Genomic DNA, 23,804 nt, shown 5'->3' on the forward strand with positions numbered 1-23,804 from the left:
TTGAGACCCGCCGAATTTCGGCCCTTTCCCCTAGACGAATTTTTCCCCTCTTACAGATATTTTCCCCAAATAATGATAAAAATAAATATTAATTTATCTGATCCAGTGTAGAAAATAGAAAAATATTGCATAATTAAATTATCTGTTGCCTTGAATTTGTTTTAAAAACAGTAAAATATGTTAAGTGACGTGATATCATTTGATTTGTTACGGTAAATTATATTTTACCTTGAGGAAGTGACTTGAGGACACAGTTTGCTGTAACCTGATCAGATATCAAGAGCCGCAAGTAACGAGTGGTCTGAAAAATATCGTACCCTATTAATCAATCTGAAGAACCTTATAGTAAAACGATAAATTTAAAAAACAACAACCTGGTCTACAACATGTCTAAAAATATTTAATACTTAATTTAAATAACTTTATCTTCAAGATAAACAAACACCCATGCTTTGTGTCATTCCATCATCCATTCATATATATATTACAGGACATAACATTCTAAAGGTTTGTATCACAAACAAGTTGAATGGCGGGAGTTTGTATCAGGAGTTTGTAATCACAGTACCGGGCCATTTAAGTAGTGTTAATAGATGAACCTACCATTTGCAAGTGTGAATTACAGCCCTTAAACAAACATCATGATCAAGTTATTTCATTTAATATTATACCTCTTTGAATTCACAAAATTCAAAACTTCAGAAACTTCAAATTTAAATCGAAGAAATTTTAAATATTAATCTAAGCTCTATTCAGGCCTTTTCCTGGCATATCTATGGGTTCAACGAACCCATATCCAAATAGAATAAGTTTAAAAAAATAATATATATTTTTTATTTATTTTAGGATAAAAAGTGTCTCATGATTATTATATCTCAATTTGTTTTAATTATATCCAATAAAGTATATAATTATAATTTATGATTTTGTTCTACTAATTTGAATTATAAAGAGTTATTCGTTTTTCCCTAATCAGTTGACTTTTCATGCACACAAACAATTCCCAATCCCGAAATTGCATTTTCCCCCAAAGTGGCCTGCCGCCGGGAAAACCCTGTTATTGGCCACATTCCGAAAGCTGTGAGAAAAAAAAACCTTAACAGTAACCAACCCTTTCCTTATTTCCCTGTATGTTTGGATTGTAATCCATCAGGATGGCCAACAGAAGCCTGAACATCTCTGGCTGTTCTTCCCAGTTCAAGCGGATCATGTCAATGAGGGCCATCAATGCAGCAACATCATTTGTGCTCACTGACTGGGTCATTGTGATGCCAGAAAATTATAATTGTAGGTAATCTGAAATAAAAGTAATTTAAATTAACATAAATTCTAACAGAAGGGGGTTGGTGCCGAAGGGGACTCATCCCTAAATCAAAATCTACTCTGCTTCTGGGCTTTTAAACCACAACACTTTCTTTTATTATTTTCATTTTTCTTCTTCCATTTCTTCCTAAATTTCACACAAACACCAAGTAAATAGCAACTCATTTTGCAGGAGCCATGCTGGATTTCGATCACAAAATAACAGGATCAAAATATAACTTGTCTGGCCAGGCAAAATCATTATATTTTAATGTGCATGCATAGTTTGGCTATCTCAAAACAAGTTATTTACCTAACTTTTTGTTGCTGCATCAATGTTCAGTGATTTTTTTCCTTTTTTATAAAGTACCGGAAAACGGCTCTTTCCTAATTCAGAAAAAACTACACATTTCCCAATTGCTGTAATAAAAAATGCCCAATTGAAGTTTTCCAATTAATTTTTTTATAAATAAAATACATTTTGTTAGTTTCCCTATGCACCTCTATGTCTTGAAGGTAAGTTAATAAAATATTGACAACTTGACAATATTTTGTTATTCAGGGGCATCGGAAGCAAATTGACATTTTAGCGGCGCAGGGGGTGGGTATGGGAGGGGGTATCCCAAAACAATGGTGACTTTGTCAAAACTTTTTACCATAACGAACTGCATTATGTAATTTATGCGATCTCTTTGATTAAGACTCAACAATAGTTGCAATAATTCAACTTTCAGCTTTTTAACTCGATGGTTGCTGAGAGTCGCAATCGGTTGCAGGGCCCACAATCTATCAAATCTGCCGCCGAAAGTCTCCCACCTGAAAAATATTTTTTTCCCCCCCAAAACTGATTTTTTCCCCTTCAGAAAATGAGAAAAAAAATCGCTGATTTATAGTTGAAAATTGACTCCAATATACATGGTTCAAACAGAAATCTCAAACCTAAATTCAAGCACTTTTCAATGACTTTTCAAGGCCAAATTTTCATTTTCAAGGCCAAGAACCGTACGTTAGTTTCCTTTAAAAAATGCATTTTCAAGCCAGATTAACACAGTAAATGTCATTTATTTGCTCAAACACATTAAACTTATCCATATTAACTCATACATGTTATTTAATTACATACAAATACATGTTTTTAATATCCATCCTTAACTCAATGAGTCTCACATATGTATTTACTTTTTAAAGTTATTACAAACAAACACATTGCTTCTCAATTTCATGTTTTCTGTGTGGGTTTCCCCTTTCTTGTGGCTTTTCAAAGCGCTTTTCCCCATCCCCCCGACATCAATGGTCTTCATACAGACTCGACAATGTGCTTTTCGAATGTCATTTATTTTCTGTACCCGGGAATATTCAGTTAACCACACTTCCCCATCGCTGCGTTTTCACTCGCGAAAATGTATCACAATGAAGAACCTCTGACGTATAGTACACATAATCTGTGACGTGTACACATAATGTTTCGTACTCAATAGTGTACGAAGCTTATATTTCGTACGCAACTTTTTGCGCGAAGGAATTTATGATAAATGTTCGTAATATTTCCGTTAAGAACGATTTAAGTTTATAATTAAAGCGATGATAAAAGTAATTTTAAGCAGAAATAAACATTTTCAAGGCTTTTTTACATGAAATAAGCCAACCTATACAAACAGCTTGACATATGCAATATTTCCTCTGAAAAACATTATTCATGTTCTTGTTTCTTCGGCATGCTTTATAGATATAGCAAATAAATGTAATGTATGGTAAAGCTCGATAGTGATGTGCCTTCTAATCTTAAGGTCTTAGTCTTTAACGAATACCAAAATTACTCTATGTTTTCGGACACTTAAAAATAATTTAATTTTTTCGTGTCCGAAAACTTAGATACGAAAAATATTCACAAAATACAGGTGTCCGAAAACTTAGTCGAAAATTGAAATGTCCGAAATTAGAGTCAATTGTATCAATCACTACCGGTAATAGCACGCACTTGTAAAATACCATGCCGTATAGTATAAATTACAGTTATATATGTGTGCACTGCATTTCAAATAATTTTAAACGCTTGATTTATTTGACAGATAGTAACTACAAGGTTGTACTTTGACCAACAAGTTCAAAGATGAGCATGTGATGTACCAATACTCGCTAGTACGAACCTGTAATTAACGCAATAAAAAAGCAAACTATGAATTCTTTGTTTTTTCATTTCCAATATTTCTTGTTTAACACCTTCCATTGTTCGTAAAACTTGCAATAGGGCGCACCAAACTTTGAAACGTTAAGTATTTGTCACAGTTATTTTACTGAGAATGGGTAGTACCATTGCGGTAGATAGTTGAACTGCTAATTGGCCCTACCCCTGGTAATTGTCATAACGCTTATGCTATCGGGCGAAACTATTGTTTTATACCGGTTTACAAGGTTATTTACCCTATAACGCAAATGTAATGGTCTGTTGCCCTCAGGCATGCACCTGCAATGTTTTATGATGTTAATCCGGTTGTAAAACCCCGTGATCAAAGTGTCATTAGATATCGAAAACAGGACCGACATTTGGTAAAATAGCGCTGTAAAATATACTGTCCGAAAACTTAGAGACATTAATTATGGACGAAAACTCGTGTGTCCGAAAATTAAGTCACGAAAAATAATTATTTTTGCTAAAAACAAGGATGTACGAAAACTTTGAGTGTCCCAAAACATAGAGTAATTACGGTAATTTTCTTTACTTTTCAGATTAGATTAAAGAAAAGCATCACAATAGAGCTTTATCAATAGACATATAAATATCCAACTGATATGGAACGATATATTAGTTCTTGTACTACGAATGGACCAAGGATAGTAAGGTTTTTGTGGTTTGGTACTTGTCTTTATGATTTTAAATATATTTGAATAGTAACTTGTCTATATGATTTTAAATACATTTGAATAGTATAATAAATATACGATGGAGTCAATGTCTTGGTAGTTTTGTTGACAAACTTCCATTAAAACTGAATGCCCAGGCCTACGCACAGTATATGCAAAAAAAATGACATAGTTACGTCACCGAAGCATCGTGTTACATAGTATTCTTACAAATTAAACACGATCGAGATTATTTCATCAAAAGAAAAATGATTAAATCGTGGTATTTTTATCAACTATAACGAACGTTTGAGCAGAAAAAGTGGCGTGTACTATACAGCGATAAGAGAAATTATTGATTCACTCTCTTTTAATATATGCTAGTTAGTTTTTGTTTGTACCTACTGCCCGTGCTCAAAGATCAGAAAAACCCAGACTGGAGAGTTCTGAATAACAACTATTAAATAACACACAATTATCTTAGTTTGTTCATGGAAAAATAGTAGCCTTATCAAATGTTTTTACAAGCCGCTAAATTTTTAATTAACTTAACATATTTTAAGAACGTGAATTTTGTTTTTTAATTATGATACTATTTATAGATCAAGCACATGCGCATAGTAACGAATCTTAGCAACCAATTAGAGGGGCCGATATTATGGGAACCTTTGTACATGATGCAGATTACTACAGGGAGCTAAATCTAGCCAGTATTTTGTAAAAACAATGCCATTTAGATGCAGTTTTCGTTGGTATGTCCAAGAATACACATTTAACTATAGATTGAAATATAATACATGAGTTTTTGTTTATTCAGGGCTTTCCTTAATTGGTTACAAACGACGTCAGTGATAACAAGGTGCCTGAACCACGTGACTTTTTCGGCTATGTGTGGGACAATCGGATGTAAACAAAACATCGCTTCAGGTAACGTTTTTGATAATTTCTTCATTATTTCAAAACCATTTTCAAAAAAACAAAGACGAGTGCCCGGTCATTGTCAAAAGACACAACTTTGGTAAGTTTGCGCTATATTCATTAAGTAACTTTTCCAAAAAGTGCAACCGCGTGCTTGAAAACACACGTAGTGAAATGCTATGTGTGGTATATTTTTTATTCGATCAACAAAAACGTTGATTACAATGTTGTTGAGGGTTTAAAAAATAGGGCGGACATTGTACTTCTTCATAGAGAAGCTACATACATTGTGTGTTTGCGCAAATACATCTGATTCGGAGTGTGTGTATGAAAATGTAATGATGCTATGTGTGGGACAATTTTTTTAAATGCTATGTGTGGTATACAAACTAAACTAGAGAATCGAAAGATTGACATTAACGTCAATAATATTTAAAGTCTGTCTGAATAACAAAAGTTGGTCAATAAACATTGTTGGTAGTGTTTTGCGCGCCTTAAATATGATAATCCTACGTTCATGTTACTCAAAATTATCATGATTGTCGATAACTTATATTCATATTTTGTTTACTTTTAGAATTCCATTTGTTTGCGAACAGTGTGGCAGAGACGTCAAAACACGGTCGGGGATCTCCTAAAACAAAGCCACCCACGCACGGACAGGAAAATAGTTCCGTTGGGCAAACTTTTTCTTGTTTGTTTCTATAAAATTGATTGTTACAAAATGTTGTATTTTCAGTGAATTGTTACTGCCAACTAATGCACTTGTTTAATACACAAAATCGTAAGGATTGTTTGTGCAAGATGTCATGTGAATATTATTGCAACAAAACTACAAGTGTTAGTTGTGTGTTTTTTAGCAGGAATGTGTAGGCATTATTAAATAAGCATAATGGGATCATACAGCATTTCGAAACAAATAGACACGAGGATCAATAACTTTTTTCTGGAAAATCATGTATTTGTATCTAAATCCTATAGAGCTATCTGATATATCATGCATGCTTTTTAACCAGGTTATTAGATTGGCGAATGCGGGCGGGCTGGCTGGCTGGCTGGCTGGCGGGCTGGCTGGCTGGCTGGCGGGCTGGCGGAACAAGCTTGTCCGGGCCATAACTATGTCGTTCATTGTGAGATTTTAAAATCATTTGGCACATTTGTTCACCATCATTGGACGGTGTGTCGCGCGAAATAATTACGTCGATATCTCCAAGGTCAAGGTCACACTTTGAGTTCAAAGGTCAAAAATGGCCATAAATGAGCTTGTCCTGGCCATAACTATGTCATTCATTGTGAGATTTTAAAATCATTTGGCACATTTGTTCACCATCATGGTACAGTGTGTCGCACGAAAGAATCACGTCAATATCTCCAATGTCAAGGTCGCCACGACTAAAAATAGATTTATTTTTTTTTAAACAAACTTACAAAGGGGGTTAATTTTGTTTGTTCATTTAAAAAGTTCAGTTTGAGTTTTCTCCCTTTATCAAATTTTTTTTTCACAATGAAAACCTGGTTTTGTGACAATTTTGTCCCTTGTTTTTTTTTTAATTTAACAGTTTATTTCATTTGTATTTTGTTCTTTTCAGGGAGATTAAAGTATTTTTGGAAGCACCTTCAAGAGATGTTCTGATATCTTGATCAATGAAAAGTTGTCATATACAAACATGTATAGTAAATGTTCCAAAGTTTAAATGACTGTTTGTTTTATTACCAGATGGTGCAAGTATTGCAGGGAAAGAAAACAATCAAAGTAAACATTACATAAAAATTTGACATTTCAACAAATTGAACAACATTATATGATTTAATGTTAATTACTTGGTGCAGTGGTAACAAGATCTTGAAGCGCCCTTTCATGACCTGGGCGAATGAGTATTTTCATTAAACATCTCAAACTATTTTCAGTTATTCAGATTTCATTTGAATTTGAGTAAATTAAGTAATGATGCAATTCAATATGTTTGTTGGTATCATAACCCCCACAAGTCAAGACGTTTTGGCGATGATCATTTGTTATGACTTAATTGGAGCATTCATATGTTTGAATATCAAGATTTGCAAATTCATTACTTGACTGATTACAATTTCTTTGTGAATACTAATGTACTTCTTTATGTATTTGGTGCTTTAATTTCTATTGTTACATGTGCATGCTAGTTATAAAGTTATGTTATTATTAATGACATGTTTATTTTGATATACTGAAGATATTCATATGGAGATAATATTGGAATAGACCACAAACACGCATTATTGGATTCGAAGATGTTCATATGGAGATGATATTGGAATAGACCACAAACAAGCATCATTGGATTTAAACTATTTGTTATGAAACACCTGTTTTATTAACACACATAATCAGATTTTATATTCATCTAATCAATTTTAGTAATAACATAGATACAAAACCCATAAATATACACACATATCAATACACACACTTTGTTTTGCTTGTACAAAAATACATGTTAAATGGTATGTTTGCATAGTTAGTTGAAATAGCTTTCCAGTAACATCACAGAATGAAACGGGGTCCCTGTCTCTGTCACTGTGGTTTTGATAATTAACTTGGCACATATCACCTTCCATGTGGTTTGATGGTGTTCATGTAGTTCTTTCACAGCTTCGAACCTTAAAAGCGTTACAGATCTTTCGACTTATCCTTTTCAAGTCTGAAAAACAATAGAAGTAAAACCCATTTTAAAGCATGTGCTCTTATTTTCTTTGTCATTCATTAAAAAATGGACCAAATTCAATAATCAGGCAGAACTATCAATCATTATATTTATTTAAAGACAATAAGTAAAACAAAGAAATATTATATTTCAACATAACATGTATGCTTTTATAAGAATTATGTTCAGTTACACATAAATTGTTTAATCATCACACGATTACTTCAGTATTCAATAATGTAACATTTGGTTAATTTGATATATTTTCAGGACAGACTAAAGTTTATGTTCTAGATTCTTACAAAACTGTGTTCAGATTAAATGCAGAACTGACGGGCAAATTCTTGTATACCACACATAGCATTTAAAAAATGTGTCCCACACATAGCAGTATAACAATTATACACACACACTCCGAATTAGATGTATTTGCGCAAACATACAATGTAAGTAGCTTATCTATGAAGAATAACAATGTCCGCCCTATTTTTCAAACCCTCCACAATATTATAATCAATGTTTTTGTTGATTGAACAAAAAATATACCACACATAGCATTTCACTAAATGTGTTTTCAAACACGCGGTTGCACTTTTTGGAAAAAAATACTTAATTAATTTTGCGCAAACTTAACAAAGTTGTGTCTTTTTACAATGACTGGGCAGAAATTATCAAAAACGTTACCTGAATCGACGTTTTGTTTACATCCAATTGTCACACACATAGCCGAAAAAGTCACCTGGTTCAGGCACCTTGGATAAGTGAGGTGCAATGTCAATGATCCGCTGCGCAGAACTGAGGTTGTTTATTCCAGGGACCTATACTAGTCAATATAAATTGCCGCCATAGTCTTTTGATGATTTTTGCTTTGGCAGACTCTTGGCGTCAATAGTCCACTCCATCTTTTTTAATAGCGAAAGTTTTCCTTCTTTGTCTATATTGATGCGCAAGGAATTTGGTGCGCAACATTCAAGCCCCGATATCAGACAGTTAATATCAACGGATTGCAATAATATTTACATACCTGTGTAGATAATTCATTTCTCAATAATGTTTCGTAAGAATTATGTAATGAATCTTTCAATTTTGCACGCCTGACCAATTTAAATCAACACACTACTCACATTTTCCATTCCAATCGCCGTGCCCGCTGTATACCGCAGGTAGATTTTAATCGATAACGCAGCCTATTACACTGTAATGCCTTCTTCTGATTGGTTGATATTTAAATATTTCATAACATGACGAGAGGTCACTGATTGTATTGTGATTTAAGCAGAAGTTTAACTGAAACAAATTATGCCTTTTCACTTCAATTCGACACTATTTAAGGTAAAAATGGACTTCTTAACTAAAACTATATGAGTTGGTTATGTTATTTTGCAATTTTAAGTATATTGATATAATAGCATTGTATTCATTTTTCGTTATGGTTTTTACAGACCGGAGTTTCAGCGTTCAGATTTATTCTGAACGCGAATTATTTCAGCTAGGACCTATACAAACCTATACTGTTTGTATAGGTCAGTTTATTCAGAAGGGGTTGTTTATTCAGAAGGGCTGCATATGGACTCCAGACCCGTCATTGCAAAAATTTTCTGGGAGTCGGTTTATAAAGACTAGACTCGACAAAAACCAACCATGCCCATGGGCATGGCCATGGGCATATGAATTATGACTTCATGAGGCAAAAAGACTAACGTGGGCATTCAACATGCAGAGAGGAGAGCTTCTCAAATTGAACTGGGGAACATTCTGTTAAAATATATTTTTTTAATAGTATCATGTTAGTCCAAATAATTAGACGTAAGCTACCCCGCTGTAAATCGACCTCATATTTATAGGAGTAGTATCATGTGTCATAACAGTCTGTTTAATACCTTTTTTTTAGCGTACATTTAAGGTATCATTTGCAATTGAATTGTTTATTCCTTGAAACCGCGTGTCGTCTGCATGTCTGGTTTACATTATTTTCGTCTTGTTGGGCACTTTTTGTACATTGTAAAAGCACACAGTCTTCACTCGGATACACCTGCGCTTTATCTCCCTTGTTTGTTGCCATTTCCGTTTCGAATGACGCTTCAACGGAATGTTTTGTCAAGTTCGTAGCAATCTAGTTTGTTTGATTAATTAGTTTACATATCGTTAACAGGTACACTGTAATTAACGTGTATAATCCATTTACCAATATGGCGGAATCGTTTAAATTACCAAGAGATGAAGGAATTTCGGAAGTACTAAAAGCGTCCGAAAACCGTTCAAGAATAGCAAATGGACAAAACAGTAACGTGGCTGACGATGAAAAAATACAAACTGCTAGTTGCGATTGCGATACGATGGAACCACATACTGAGAATGCAGATAAACTTGGTGAAAATCACATGCCAGCTGATAGATCAGGATTGACAAAACCGGTTAACTCAAATGAACAACCCCAGCAGTTTACGGGACAAATTGACTTGTCAGACCCTGATAGTGTGATTGAAATGCTTGAAAATGTTGATCTCACAGAAGAAGATACAGAACTTTTATTACAAGAAGCATATAGCATGAACAGAAAGCTGAAGGAAATATTGCGTAGACAGGAAGCTGGTGCATTGTCAGGCAGCAAAGAACCCACCAAGAGTCAGAAATCTAAGTCTAAAGGAAAAATGGGAACCAGTCAAGGTAGTTCAACGACTTCATCTTCTTCTGGATCACGAGTTAACTCTTCGTTCGGTGCAAGAAGTATTTTGCCACCAATAACAGGGGAAACCAGTGTGTATGCGATTAAATTGAAAAGGTCATCAACAGAGGTTCCAGTAAAATGGTCTACAAATGACTTACCTGCACAAAGGTCTCGTTCAACAAAGCAAGCACCCCGAAAGGTATTATGATTTGTTTATCAATTGGCTTTTTTTGGGAAAAAGTGCCTGGCTTAAAATGGGAAATTCCAGACATGAGATTTTCTAAATTTTGAAAAAAACTTATCGCCTGTTAAGTATTAATGAAGAAGATATTTCTTGTTTTAATGAGGGTTAATATGAATAAAATAACACAAATAATTAAATTTCGATGTAACTGATGACAAACATAGGTGTGTTGTCATATATTTATGTTTTTATTGCCATTAATATACTTATTTTTTTAATTCAAGATCAACAGATAGATAAAGTCTGACAATTTTACTACTTAAAAATTGTGGTATCTTCATGATTCATCTTCTGCAGGAAATCATGTGGATTTCACAATTATTGCAATTAAATTAGGTCATTAAGACCTGGTTTCGTGGCACTGCTATTTTCTTGTTGTCTCCATTGTTTGTGCCATCATATTTACAATAGCGTTTGTAATCAAGAGAATAAAGCAGACCAAAGTCTCAATCTAGTGTTTCTAATTGCCAGTTATCTAAACACAAATTTATGTCTACATTACTTGCCCCCATACCCAACTTAATTTTGGAATTTTGGTTGAGTTAACTGTACCAAACCATTAGTGCCAATTATCAAACCATATCCATGTCTGTAACAACCAATTCACTTATTGTTGTTTTATTACATTCTCTAATGCAATGTTGTTAATTATTAATCACTACATAAATCAACATGACATACGGTTAATGTCAATTTGCTGTATGTTACTGAGAACTGTAGAGATTAATTTCTTGTAATTCATTTCATGAAAAAACACATTACTTTTCTGTAGTTTCAGGTTAACCATTACTTGAAAAGTAAATCTATCATTCAGGATGTTAACTGGTTGACTGGTAAATCTGTTGCATCCTTATCATAATCCCTCTTGCTATCCACAGAATTCTTTTGATTTTTAGCTTATCTATTTTTAATTATTATTAGCTCATCTATTTTTGGAAAAAAAAATATGAGCTATTGTCATCACCTTGGCGTCTGCGTCGGCGTCCGGTTAATTTTTGCGTTTAGGTCCACTTTTCTCAGAAAGTATCAATGCTATTGCATTCAAACTTGGTACACTTACTTACTATCATGAGGGGACTGGGCTGGCAAAGTTAGATAACTCTGGCATGCATTTTGACAGAATTATGTGCCCTTTTTATACTTAGAAAATTGAAAATTTTGGTTAAGTTTTGTTATTAGGTCCATTTTATTCCTTAAGTATCAAAGCTATTGCTTTTATACTTGCAACACTTACTAACTATTATAAGGGGACTGTGCAGGCAAAGTAATGTAACTCTGACTGGCATTTTGACAGAATTATGTGCCCTTTTTATACTTAGAAAATTGAAAATTTGGTTAAGTTTTGTGTTTAGGTCCACTTTATTCCTACAGTATCAAAGCTATTGCTTTCATACTTGCAACACTTATTAACTATCATAAGGGGACTGTGCAGGCAAAGTTATGTAACTCTGATTGGAATTTGGACAGAATTATAAGCCCTTTATACTTAGAAAATTGAAAATTTGGTTAAGTTTTGTGTTTTGGTCCACTTTACCCCTAAAGTATCATAGATATTGCTTTCATACTTGGAACACTCGCAAACTATCATAAGGGTACAGTAAAAGGACAAGTTGCATAACTCTGGTTGTCATTTTTACGGTATTATGGCCCTTTTTTGACTTAGTAACTTTGAATATAATTATGGTAAAATTTTGTGTTTCGATCAACTTTACTTCTAAAGTATCAAGGCTATTGCTTTCAAACTTCAAATACTTTCATGCTATCATGAGGTTACTGTACCTGGCAAGTTGATTTAACCTTGACCTTTGAATGACCTTGACTCTCAAGGTCAAATTATTAAATTTTGCTAAAATTGCCATAACTTCTTTATTTATAATTAGATTTGATTGATACTTTGACAAAACTACTCTTACCTGACATACCACAACAGACTCCAGCCAAACCATCCCCCGTGCCCTCCCCCCCCCATCCGCCCCTTATTATTATTATTTATTTTTTTTATGATCAAATATTTATTTTTATCATTTTATGTTTGAAATACCGTCCAACAATCGCACCCAAGAATCCCCCCCCCCCCCCCCCCGGATTCTTTTTTTTTTTTTCTTTTTTTTTCACATTTTTGGAAGATAATGTAATAAATGTCCACACTCCCACACTATACACCCCTCTTCACTCCACCCCTCCCTCCTTTGTGATTGCAAATGAGAGTCCCTTCACCTTTAAAAAGAAAATATATGAGCGGTCTGCACCCGCAAGGTGGTGCTCTTGTTAGCTTTTGTCATCACTTGAGTGTTGGCATTTGCGTCCAGTTAAGTTTTGTGTTTAGGTCCACTTTTTTCATAAAGTATCAAAGCTATTGCATTCAAACTTGCTACACTTACTTACTATTATGAGGGGACTGGGCAGGCAAAGTTAGTTAAGTCTGGCTGGCATTTTGGCAGAATTATGTGCCCAGTTTTTATACTTTAAAAATTGATAATTAGGTTAAGTTTTGTGTTTAGGTCCACTTTATTCCTAAAGTATCAAAGCTATTGCTTTCATACTTGCAACACTTACTAACTATCATAAGGGGACTGTGCAGGCAAAGTTATGTAACTCTGACTGGTATTTTGACAGAATTATGGCCCCTTTATACTGAGAAAATTAAAAATTTAGTTAAGTTTTGTGTTTTGGTCCACTTTACTCCTAAAGTGTCATAGCTATTGCTTTCAGACTTGCATCACGCGCTAACTATCATAAGGGGCCTGTACAGGACAAGTTGCATAACTCTGGTTGGCATTTTGACGGAATTATGGCCCTTTTTTGACTTAGTTACTTTGAATATTTGGTGAAATTTTGTGTTTAGATCCACTTTACTTCTAAAGTATCAAAGCTATTGCTTTCGAACTTGAAATTATTATTATACTTTCATACTATCATGAGGGTACAGGTACAGACCTGGCAAGTTGAATTTGACCTTGACCTTTTAATGAACTTGACTCTCAAGGTCAAATTATTAAATTTTGATAAAATTGCCATAACTTCTTTTTTATGATCAGATTTGATTCATACTGTTTGACAAAACAACCCTTACCTGACATACCACAATAGACTTCACCCAAACCATCCCCCACGCCCCACCCCTAAATCCCCCACCCCCAAACAATTTTTTCTTATTTTTGAAAGATCATCAAATAAATGACCACACCCTCACACAATACCCCTCCCCCCTCCCCCTCGACACCCCACCCCCTCCCCCCGAAAAAAAAAAATAAACATGGTTAAAAACACAATTTTTTTTTTTTTTGAAAGACAGTCCAACCATCCCAACCAAGAATCCCCCTTTCCCCCTCCCATTTTTTTCTTCTTATTTTTGGAAGATAATTTAATAAATGACCACACACCCCACACTATACAACCCTCTCCCCCCCCCCCCCCCCCCCCCCCACCCCCCACCCCTCCCTCCTTTTTCATTGCAGTATTGACATAGGTCCCTTCACCTTTAAAAAGAAAATTAGATGAGCGATCTGCATTGGCTAGACGGTGCTCTTGTTGCTATTGTATTTATTGTTTGAAAAGTACACATTTTAAAATATATTCTCCAAAACAATCATTTTTACAAATGCACAATATTTGTTTCAGCTTGGACAAAGTAAGATTTTGCACAACCATTTGTGTGTTATTGATGCATATGAAATATTTTGCTATATATCACATTTTTAAACCATTTTCTGGTAAATGGATGCCATCTACTCCCAGAATAAATTTCTTAAAAACAGCATTACCTCATATTTGATGCATGTACACATGTTTGCTTGATTTGGTATTATTATACACCTACACCCATTTAAAATGTTGCCAATGTATATTACAATATTTATATACAGAATCCTTTTACATAATATCATTGTAAGTATTGACTCATATACACATGTACATGTATACCAAATGAGTATGCGATATATTCAGGGTGCTTGATTTTATCAGCAGAATTGTTGATTTTGACATCAAACAAACTGAAATATATAATTATGTCACACTTACATTTATATTCATCATATCATTTTATCTCTTTTCTTTCAATTTACGTTCTTCATGTTTATGAATAACCCTGCCACTTGAAATTATAAGTACAATATAACATTTTACAGTACATTTTTATAATGATAATTTGCGCATAAATGATTGAATTGCATGTCTAAGGGTTGATCATGTAAACATTGTATCTCTTTAAAAATTGTTCTTTATGTCTTTCACACATTGATATTGTCATTTTCTGTCTCATGCAGGCCTCCCTTACGGAAAAAACAGGCCTCCTGCAAACTGTTCTTGCTAATTTGCAGCAAAGTTGCAGCAAAGTTGCCGCAAACATGCTTTCTTGCAAACTTTTACCATGCAAATGAGCTTTGCAGCAACTTTGCCGCAAACGTCATTTGCGAATGGGTTTGCAGCAACTTTTCCGCAAACTTAATTTACATGGTAAAAGTTTGCTGCAAATTTGCCGCAAAGTTCTTGCCATGTTCCTGCAAACTTTATTTGCATATGGGAGTTTGCGGTAACTTTGCTGCAAAGTTCTTGCAAAGTTGCTGCAGAGTTGCCGCAAAGTTCTTGCAAAGTTCCCGCAAACTTCGTTTGCATAAGGGACTTTGCGGTAACTTTGCCGCAAAGTTCTTGCAAAGTTGCCGCAAAGTTCTTGCAAAGTTGTTGCAAAGTTGTCACATGGTGAATGTTCTGTAAATGAAATTGCAAGCATACAAATATATAGCTTTCTTTTGTAAATGTTAGAAATGTCATATGAATGCTTCGGTTCTAGGATAAGTGCCCCCCCGGAGAACTGCCCCCCCAAAGATTTTTCACTGGGCGGAGAACTGCCCCCTCACTTTTTTTATAGGGCGGAGAACTGCCCCCCTGCTGATTAATAAGGGGCGGAGAACTGCCCCCCTGTCAGAATTGATGACCCGGAGAAGTGCCCCCTAATTAAAGAAATTTCGCAGCGATATATAAAGCGAGTATTATAATGACAATAACGCCAGTAACTTTCTTGCTATTATGTATGGAAATTGAGTGAAATTTCAAAAGTAATATAAAGTTGTACAAGTAATAAAAGTTATAAAACGGCAAAAATACCTGCCTCGGCCTGGACGTCGCCATCTTGATAATCACGTGATTTTCGTCAATGTGAACAAAGAAAAACAAATAACATTTTGCTAATAAAAAGTTTTCGCGGCAGAATTATTTGATATTTTCCCCGTAATAAAAACAAAAAATTAGCATGCAATTTAATCCATCCTTATGCAAGCTGAAAACAATAATTTATTTGTTTGTTTTCGCCAATTACGGATTTGGACGGTTCAATATAATAAACCCGTATGCGGCTTTATTCAAAGCTAACAAGTTCTTAACAATTAAGGTCGGTCCGGTCTACCAATTAAAAGATTAAAAGATCGCTAACGGTAACAAGTTCTCTGTCTGCCTAATTAGCTGCTAATTAAAGCAACTGTTACCGATTTTGTTTGATTGGCATGTCGACATGATCTGCTCAAAATGCAAACTGTTGCCGTAATATGTATAAAATGCAACGTAGACTTTCGATTATCACTATAACCATTGCATCAATTATGGAGTTCATAAGAAGTCAGAGAGGCGCGGCAAAGCTTTGTTATGAAGGGTTCACGTACACGAAGAAAAAGGAGACGAAGGCGACGATGCGATGGGAATGTTCCCAGCGTCGAAGATAAGGTGCTAGAAGGCATGGCCATCTTAAAGGACACGGCCCCTTCAGCGCTGACTGGGATCGTCGACTACTTCGACAATACCTACGTGAGCGGCGGATTTCGGTAAGATAATGTTTTTGTAATAGCTATAGCGGTCGATTTAAAGACGTACACAAATTGAAAAACACAAGTCAGTTACTATATATTCTAGCTCCTTATTTTGTTCGATGCATTGGCAATATCTGACTAAGAACTTAATCTTAACTTATATGTTGTTTGTGTTCTATGCAGGTCCGTGAGGACCGCTGACGGCATGATGCGCTTCAGGAGAACGCCGCCCCGTTTCCCGCTAGATATCTGGAACGTACACGCTGCAACAGTCAGTGACGAAGCTAGGACCAACAACCTGTGCGAGGCTTGGAACAATGGGTTCCAAGTTTTGGTTGGGCACCAGCATCCGTCTCTGTGGACTGTAGTTGACTGCTTCATGAAAGACGCCGCTATGGTGGAGACTGAGGTGTATCGCGTGCGCAACGGTGAGCCTTCAATTAAGCCGAAGAAGAAGTCAACAGAGCGATACCAGCGGCGTCTATAGACTTTGTGCGAGCAGGTGGCGAGTGGTGAGAAGAGTGTGAGTCAGTTTTTGAACGTTGTCGGCGGACTTGTGCGATTGAAGTAGTGTTTGAGTGTATTGTTTATGTAAGAATGCATATATGTTTGAACGTATGTATGATTGTAACTGAATGTATATATGTATGGATGTATGTATGAATGTATGTATGTATGTATGAATGTATGTTTTGAACGTTTATGTAAGCATGTATATATTTTTTAATGTATGTCTGAATGTATGTATGCATGATTGTAACTGTGAATGTATGTATGCATGTAATGTGTGTATTTATGTATGTATGTATGAATGTATGTTTTGAACGTTTATGTAAGCATGTATATATTTTTTAAATGTATGTCTGAATGTATGTATGTATGATTGTAACTGTGAATGTATGTCTGCATGTAATGTGTGTATTTATGTATGTTATTTTGTATGTCACATGAACATGAATTAACTAAACAACATAAATAAATTGCTTATAAATTCAACTTCACTTCACTTTTTTCTTCAAGTCGGCTAAATTATTGCCTTTGCCTTGCCTATTAATTTACTTTTTTATATGTCAATTTACGTTTTTTTCCATGGGTCAGTACTATCTTTATACTGTGAATTAATTCCGATGTAACTTTTCCTCCATAAGTACCGAGTTGCACGTCTATATTTAGTTGCAACACATTGCCAGTATTAACACGCACGCGTTTCCTGTGTGGATCTCGACTATGTTTCGCGCTCTTATTAAAACACGACTTTTACAAGGCATTCATGTATAGTGAGTGGTGCAGATGCGTACCAAGGGCATTAAACAGTATTATCATATGCCTCTAGACAATTTGTGTTATTCAGTTCGATAAATGGTAATATACTTGCAATGAAATTAAATTGTTACCGGATAAAATGTGTACGGCGATAACGTAAAATTACCCGTAAGTATTGTTTTCACTACGTAACTAATAACTAATATGACACCGGGGGGGCAGTTCTCCGCCCCTACAGATTTGATGGGGGGGCAGATATCCGCCTACTAAATTCTGACAGGGGGGCAGTTCTCCGCCCCTACCGATTTGATGGGGGGGCACCTCTCCGCCACCTTTAAAATCAGGGGGCAGTTCTCCGGGGGGCAGTTCTCCGGGGGGGCGCTTCTCCGGATACCGAATGCTTCACCAAGCATAAAACTAAAACAGAAAAGTTTTATGTTTGATTGACTATTTAATAATTTTGATTAAGTTACAAACTATATTATATTAAGTTTTTGCTTTACACCTTTGAAGCGATAGCAATTAAATTAATATATAGCTTCCTTATATATGTAAGTGAAAAAAAGGCTTAACATTTAGTGGCAGAGTAGTTATTCATAAAAAAATCTAAGTATAGGTTACATTGCCATTTCATTTGGTCACTGATTAAGCAATTGATTGCTACAACTATGTTGGTTGTGTAAGATAGAGATACCTTTGACTGACTTCATATGTCTTTTATGTGATCTACTGCAAAGATAATTTGTTTCATCAATTATTTTTAATGTAAATCACCCACCAAAACAGGTATTTGAAACTGGTAAACAATATCATTAAATTAAACTTAACATTATAAGAAAACAATTCAAGAAACACAATACAAACCTGTTTAACAGTTCAAAGCATTTCCAAAAGGGCCACTTCATAACTCACTGAATTACTCCTTTAGACTTGTTGACACATAACACACAAAATATTGATTTTCACATTCTACTTAATTGTTTAAGAATGTTCATCAAAGCCAGTATTTCAGGATATTGTTAAAACTTTAACTTTAAAAAGTCCAAACATTGCTTTCAAACTACATTTCAAACCAGTAACAGGTCCTGCGTGGATCTATGCATGTTTACACATTTAAATTTGGCTCACAATCTGCAAAGAACCAATAAGAAGAGATCCCTTACAGAAACAGAATGTTTGCTGCAACTTTGTGACAACTTTGCTGCAACTTTGCGGCAAACAAAAAAGCGGGAAGGTTTGCAAGAAAAAAAATGCAGCTATTGTCTTCAATCTGCCATCTGAGTCAGCGTGAATTGTTAAGATTCTTGGCTAAAGAGGAAACTTGTAAATCTGGGATAACGATAGAAAATTGTAGTATTATATACTCGTATATTATTTAATTTTACAAGTTGAAATATACAGTGGCACGTGTGAGGTCAAAATTGAGATAAATTTAAGTTTTTCTTTAAGTCAATTTTGTATTAAAAACTATTCTAGATATCCACTTCAAACTTGGACCCAGGACATATGTCCACTCCATAGTGGCAAGGCTGGTAACCCTGTGACCTGTATTCATAAAGTTATCTACCCTTGTTTTGAATAAGTACATAACTATAATGGCCATTTTCAACTTAGATGGATTCTCAAAACCTATCAAATCTTTCAACTAGAAACTTTATGCACATTATGATTCGATGACCTATATAATTCTATTGACTTGAGGCGACAACTCTGTCAAGATTTGTAAGAGTAATTCCCCTTTTTTACTAAAACATTAGTATTCGTCAAGCACCTGAAGTCGAACGTCCAGCATCCTTTGTTAGTGCTTTTGTCGTCTGAAGAATAACTCCAAAATAAGGAAGGGATTCTACTGAATTAATTTTTGTTAAGTACATTTTCATACCAATGGAAATTAAAAAGATTGCACTTTTAAATAAACATACTTAACCATACAATGAATGTTTTTATATTATTTCCCTATTTAACTTTACGTACTATTCAAAGAATAAGGAGAGCTATCGTACTTATCAGCAGAGCTTCTGCATTCATGTCTGATGCTACTTAATTTGAAATATTATTTAGTACATTGACATATTTTATTGTTTGTATTGTTGCGCAGTTGTTTACAATCATGACCTCACATTTAAATAAGGCAAGAGTAGGAAACTCTCTGATGCATTTTGTTGAAAGAATGCCCATTTTTTACTATGAAAACTACTATTCCTATGTCAATATTTTTAATAAAAGTTTCTTGCAAAGTTCCTGCAAGACTAATATTTTGAAAAAGTTTCTTGCTAACTTCTTGCAAACTTTGCGGCTAGCCGCAAAGTTCTTGCAACTTTGCAGAAACTTTGCGGTTAGCCGCAAAGTCCTGCAAAGTTCTTGCAAACCTTCCCGCAAACAAAAAAGTTTGCTGCAAAGTTGCGGCAAAGTTGCAGCAAACATTCTGTTTCTGTAAAGGGGGATAAAACGCAGTGTTTTTTACCTTTTTTTAAACTTATCTTTTCCCTGATATTTTACAGGAGACAGGCTCCCCAACCCGGAGACATAAAACCTTAGAGCCCAAACCTGAGTGGAATGACAGATTCAGCTACTCTTGATCACTTCAGTTAACTGGGGATTTAGCATTGTTTGACCACAACAATTTATTTGGAAATTTACTAACATTTGCTCACAGTTTAATGTAGAATTTGGTTACCTTTGCCTACGATTATATTTAACTGCGGGATGAAGAAATTATTGACCATAACACTTCGGAATTGAGGATGATCACTAATCAGAATCACTTGTTCACTACATGTACACAAGTAGTAATTAAACAGAAATGTAGATTGAATCACAATCTCTTTTTAATGACATTAGATATTTATATTTATATATATATGTGTTGTTGTTTTTTCATCATTTCTACATCATATACATTTTAGTTGCTATTCAATATTTCAACTGATTATAATGTATTGATATTCCCCATTTTAAATGTTTTTCATTATTCATCGTCAATGGTTCATAAGTGCTTATTGTATGATATTGAAAATTGCAATAAAGGTTAGACACATGATTGAAACACATAGATGATGATTTATTTGTATGCCCCCTGGATCGAATGATCAGGAGTATATTGTTTTTGGCCTGTCATTCTGTCCCAAAACATTAACTTGGTTAAAGTTTTGCAATAACTTTTGCAATATTGAAGATACCAACTTGATATTTGGCATGCATGTATATTTCATGGAGCTGTACATTTTGAGCGGTGAAAGGTCAAGGTCATCCTTCAAGGTCAAAGGTCAAATATATGGCTTCAAAGCGGCACAATAGGGTGTATTGTGTTTCTGACAAGCACATCTCTTGTTTATTTTACAGAATTATTGTACTTTTGATTTTTGTTTGTGTTCTGTCACACTTAAACAACCACCAATCCAGTATCTATTATGTAGCATAAATATTTTCAATATATCTTAGAATGCTTATGATCATCCATAACATATAATTGTAAATACACTATTAGTCAAATACCGGTGTCACCGTAGGGGACTATAAGTGTGTCCTCTAGCTGTAACTATAATGTCCGTCTGTCAGTCCATCTGCCCACAAAATTTGTTTCTGTGTTTCTTTAAAAAAAAATTACTTACAGAATAATTCATGACCCCTTTTCTATAGAGGACAAAGGTTAGTTAAATTGCTTTTACAACAAATAGGACACAGCTTTAAATTGTAAGAACTCATTAAGAACATAAGTTTGTGTACAAATTCAGTTAAAAGTTTTCATCGCATCTATCTAACAACCCTGTCCTCATTTTATTTATCAATCTGTCTGTTTGACTGTAGAAAAACTGCAATGTTGGAATCACTAGAAAAGCACATGAGATATTATCACCAAACTTGATAATCACATACAATAATAGGTTTTTTGCATGTGCATCTGTCAATCTCTTCCCCTGTGCATCCGTGTATCTGTCCTTTTGTCTGCAAAAATTGAAATATCGGAGAGAAGTTCATATATTGGGTCCATGTTATTAAAATTAGGACAGAACTTTACCGGTATATTATTAGTACTCAACGATCACACAAGATTTTAACATGAAGCTTGGTAATGTTATTCACTATATGTGGCCTTATTTCTGTCTGTCTATCTGATAACATCTATTCACCCATTTTTCCATCTGTCTTTGTTAATCAATACATTTTAGTATTAAAAGTGATGCATAACCCTTTAATTATGCACATTTCATAGTTGACTGTTACAAATAATACAAGAATTATACAAAATAATGCATTTTGGCATGCGTAAAATAAAATATCAGCATGAATCTTGGTATAATACACATGAATAGGAATGTAACTGTAATATGCACAACTTTTTTCATCAGAAGTCACTTGTATGGTGGATGTTAACACTTTGCATGCTGGGAAATTTGTTGTGTACTAAAATGTTGTCTTCTGAATTTCTAAAATTAGCATTTTCTTCGATTTTTTTCAAAGAATACTATCAGAATAGCAAACAGTTTGGATCCTGATGAGACGCCATGTTCTGTGGCATCTCATCAGGATCAAAACTGTTTGCAAAGGCCTTCAAAATTTGGTTCCAGCACTGAAAGAGTTAAACAATACAGTACTATTGCCATGTTAAGCCTTTACCACTTAGATACTTTTTTAACGCATCTGTAGTCTCTTCGAAAGTTATATTAAATTATGGACCTTTCTTACAAGATTTAAGTTTTAAAGGCTTTATTTTTAACCCAATAGATGTTGATGAGCAGCATAGAACAGACTACAAGCTACTCTCCGGCTGTTCTGATGTTATGCTGTTTGCACATAGCCATTTTCACTTTGCGTCTGAGTGGGAAATGGTTAAATGGACAGGGGTTTCATTGTGAATTATTACAAGTGTACAGCTAGGGGGCAATATGAATGTAATGCACATTTTTATTGTTAAAGGTTTTCATCAAACTGTTTGGTACTTCTTTATTGATTGTTATACTGTCAAAGATTTGTTTAAATTGTGGAGCAATATTCTTTGGGAATCAATTTTGAAACAATAGAATTGTACAACTAAACAAGAACTGTGTTTGTGAAACACAATGCCCCCTACTGCGCTTTGAAGCTGCACGGCAGCTATTATAGAAACAAGGTTATATTTTTAATGTAAAGATCACAGCGACCTTGACCTTTGACCTAGTGACTTCAAACCATGTTTGATCATAGATCTCAATGAGATGCATGCACATGTGAAGTTTAAAGAACATAGACCCAAGAGTTTTCATTTTATAAGCAAGGTTAAAGTTTTGGGACAGACACACACATACAATGACAGACAGACAGACTGGCTAAAAAACAATATACCCCCTGATCATTCAATCTGAGGGGGCAATAACAAAATGAATTGTTAATTGTTTATAACATCAAAGCGATACATTTATATTTGCATGAATAAACTAAAATTATTATTTTGTCCTGAAAATAAAGCTTTGTTGATAATATCAGACTATTGAATTGTGTTGTTTGGATTACCCAGACCCATTTCTTGTGATTATTAACCAAAGTTTCTCATGGTATTATTGATTTACATGTGTATTGCTATACAAAGTTCAGTGTGCTGTCAATGTTGTGATATTTGCATGTGAAAATTTTGCTTATCTTTGTGACTCATAGTGTTAAGAATTTGTTATACATGGCTTTATTATAAATTGAGCTACATCATGCATAAATGAGTCTTATGCCATATGCAGCCAGAATAGCTCCCGACCAGCCTGCTCAATTTTTGTCAGGAGCTACGCTGTCCACTGAAACGTACCACAAGTTGCCGTAATCTCAATAGAGGAAAGGGAAGCTCCTGACCAGATTATGCAGATGCACAATATCAGCTGAGGCTATGTTGGCTGATATGACATAAAACACATTTTCACATGACTAGGTTTAACTGCTTATTTTAGTTTGTCTTCACTTGTTTGACATGAAACCGTACTGTAACACGTTACATGTAATAACACATTAAAAATAATATGATATATATATATGAAATATTCAAGAGAATGTTATTGTTGATATATTTATGTATAATAAACAGGATGAGATTTTGTTGAGACTGTTGTTACTTAAATATTACA

At 34.5% G+C, this 23,804-nt stretch overlaps 3 protein-coding genes across 7 annotated transcripts in view; 2 read left to right on the forward strand and 1 right to left on the reverse strand.

Moving 5' to 3' along the window:
- The window catches only part of LOC127879746 (uncharacterized), a 37,179-nt gene extending 21,376 nt beyond the window's left edge, over positions 1 to 15,803 (reverse strand). Inside the window, exons 1-4 of one of the 4 annotated variants that reach the window (XM_052426772.1) lie at positions 9,623 to 9,699; positions 8,867 to 9,029; positions 1,112 to 1,296; positions 229 to 301 (exon numbers count right to left, since the gene is read on the reverse strand). In XM_052426772.1, the coding sequence (XP_052282732.1) occupies positions 229 to 301; positions 1,112 to 1,264 (226 nt within the window). In that variant the 5' untranslated portion in view covers positions 1,265 to 1,296; positions 8,867 to 9,029; positions 9,623 to 9,699. Of the gene's footprint in view, positions 1 to 228; positions 302 to 1,111; positions 1,297 to 8,866; positions 9,030 to 9,622; positions 9,773 to 15,760 lie in introns of those variants that run through there. The other 3 variants (XM_052426774.1, XM_052426773.1, XM_052426771.1) reach the window with 3 other exon arrangements.
- On the forward strand, positions 9,778 to 23,775 carry LOC127879750 (uncharacterized). 2 transcript variants are annotated; one of them, XM_052426794.1, is made up of 3 exons: positions 9,778 to 10,609; positions 11,427 to 11,487; positions 20,220 to 23,775. In XM_052426794.1, exons 1-3 carry the CDS (start codon positions 9,932 to 9,934, stop codon positions 20,246 to 20,248), a joined length of 768 nt encoding a protein of 255 aa, XP_052282754.1. In that variant the 5' UTR covers positions 9,778 to 9,931; the 3' UTR covers positions 20,249 to 23,775. The 2 variants fall into 2 exon arrangements, with proteins under 2 accessions (XP_052282754.1, XP_052282755.1); XM_052426795.1 differs by lacking the exon at positions 11,427 to 11,487.
- Positions 16,211 to 17,095, forward strand: LOC127879751 (uncharacterized). The gene is made up of 2 exons (XM_052426796.1): positions 16,211 to 16,470; positions 16,639 to 17,095. Exons 1-2 carry the CDS (start codon positions 16,295 to 16,297, stop codon positions 16,940 to 16,942), a joined length of 480 nt encoding a protein of 159 aa, XP_052282756.1. The 5' UTR covers positions 16,211 to 16,294; the 3' UTR covers positions 16,943 to 17,095.
- Positions 23,776 to 23,804: the final 29 nt, after the last annotated feature.

The sequence above is a fragment of the Dreissena polymorpha genome, chromosome 4 (genome assembly GCF_020536995.1).
Source record: "Dreissena polymorpha isolate Duluth1 chromosome 4, UMN_Dpol_1.0, whole genome shotgun sequence".
Classification (NCBI taxonomy): domain Eukaryota; kingdom Metazoa; phylum Mollusca; class Bivalvia; order Myida; family Dreissenidae; genus Dreissena; species Dreissena polymorpha.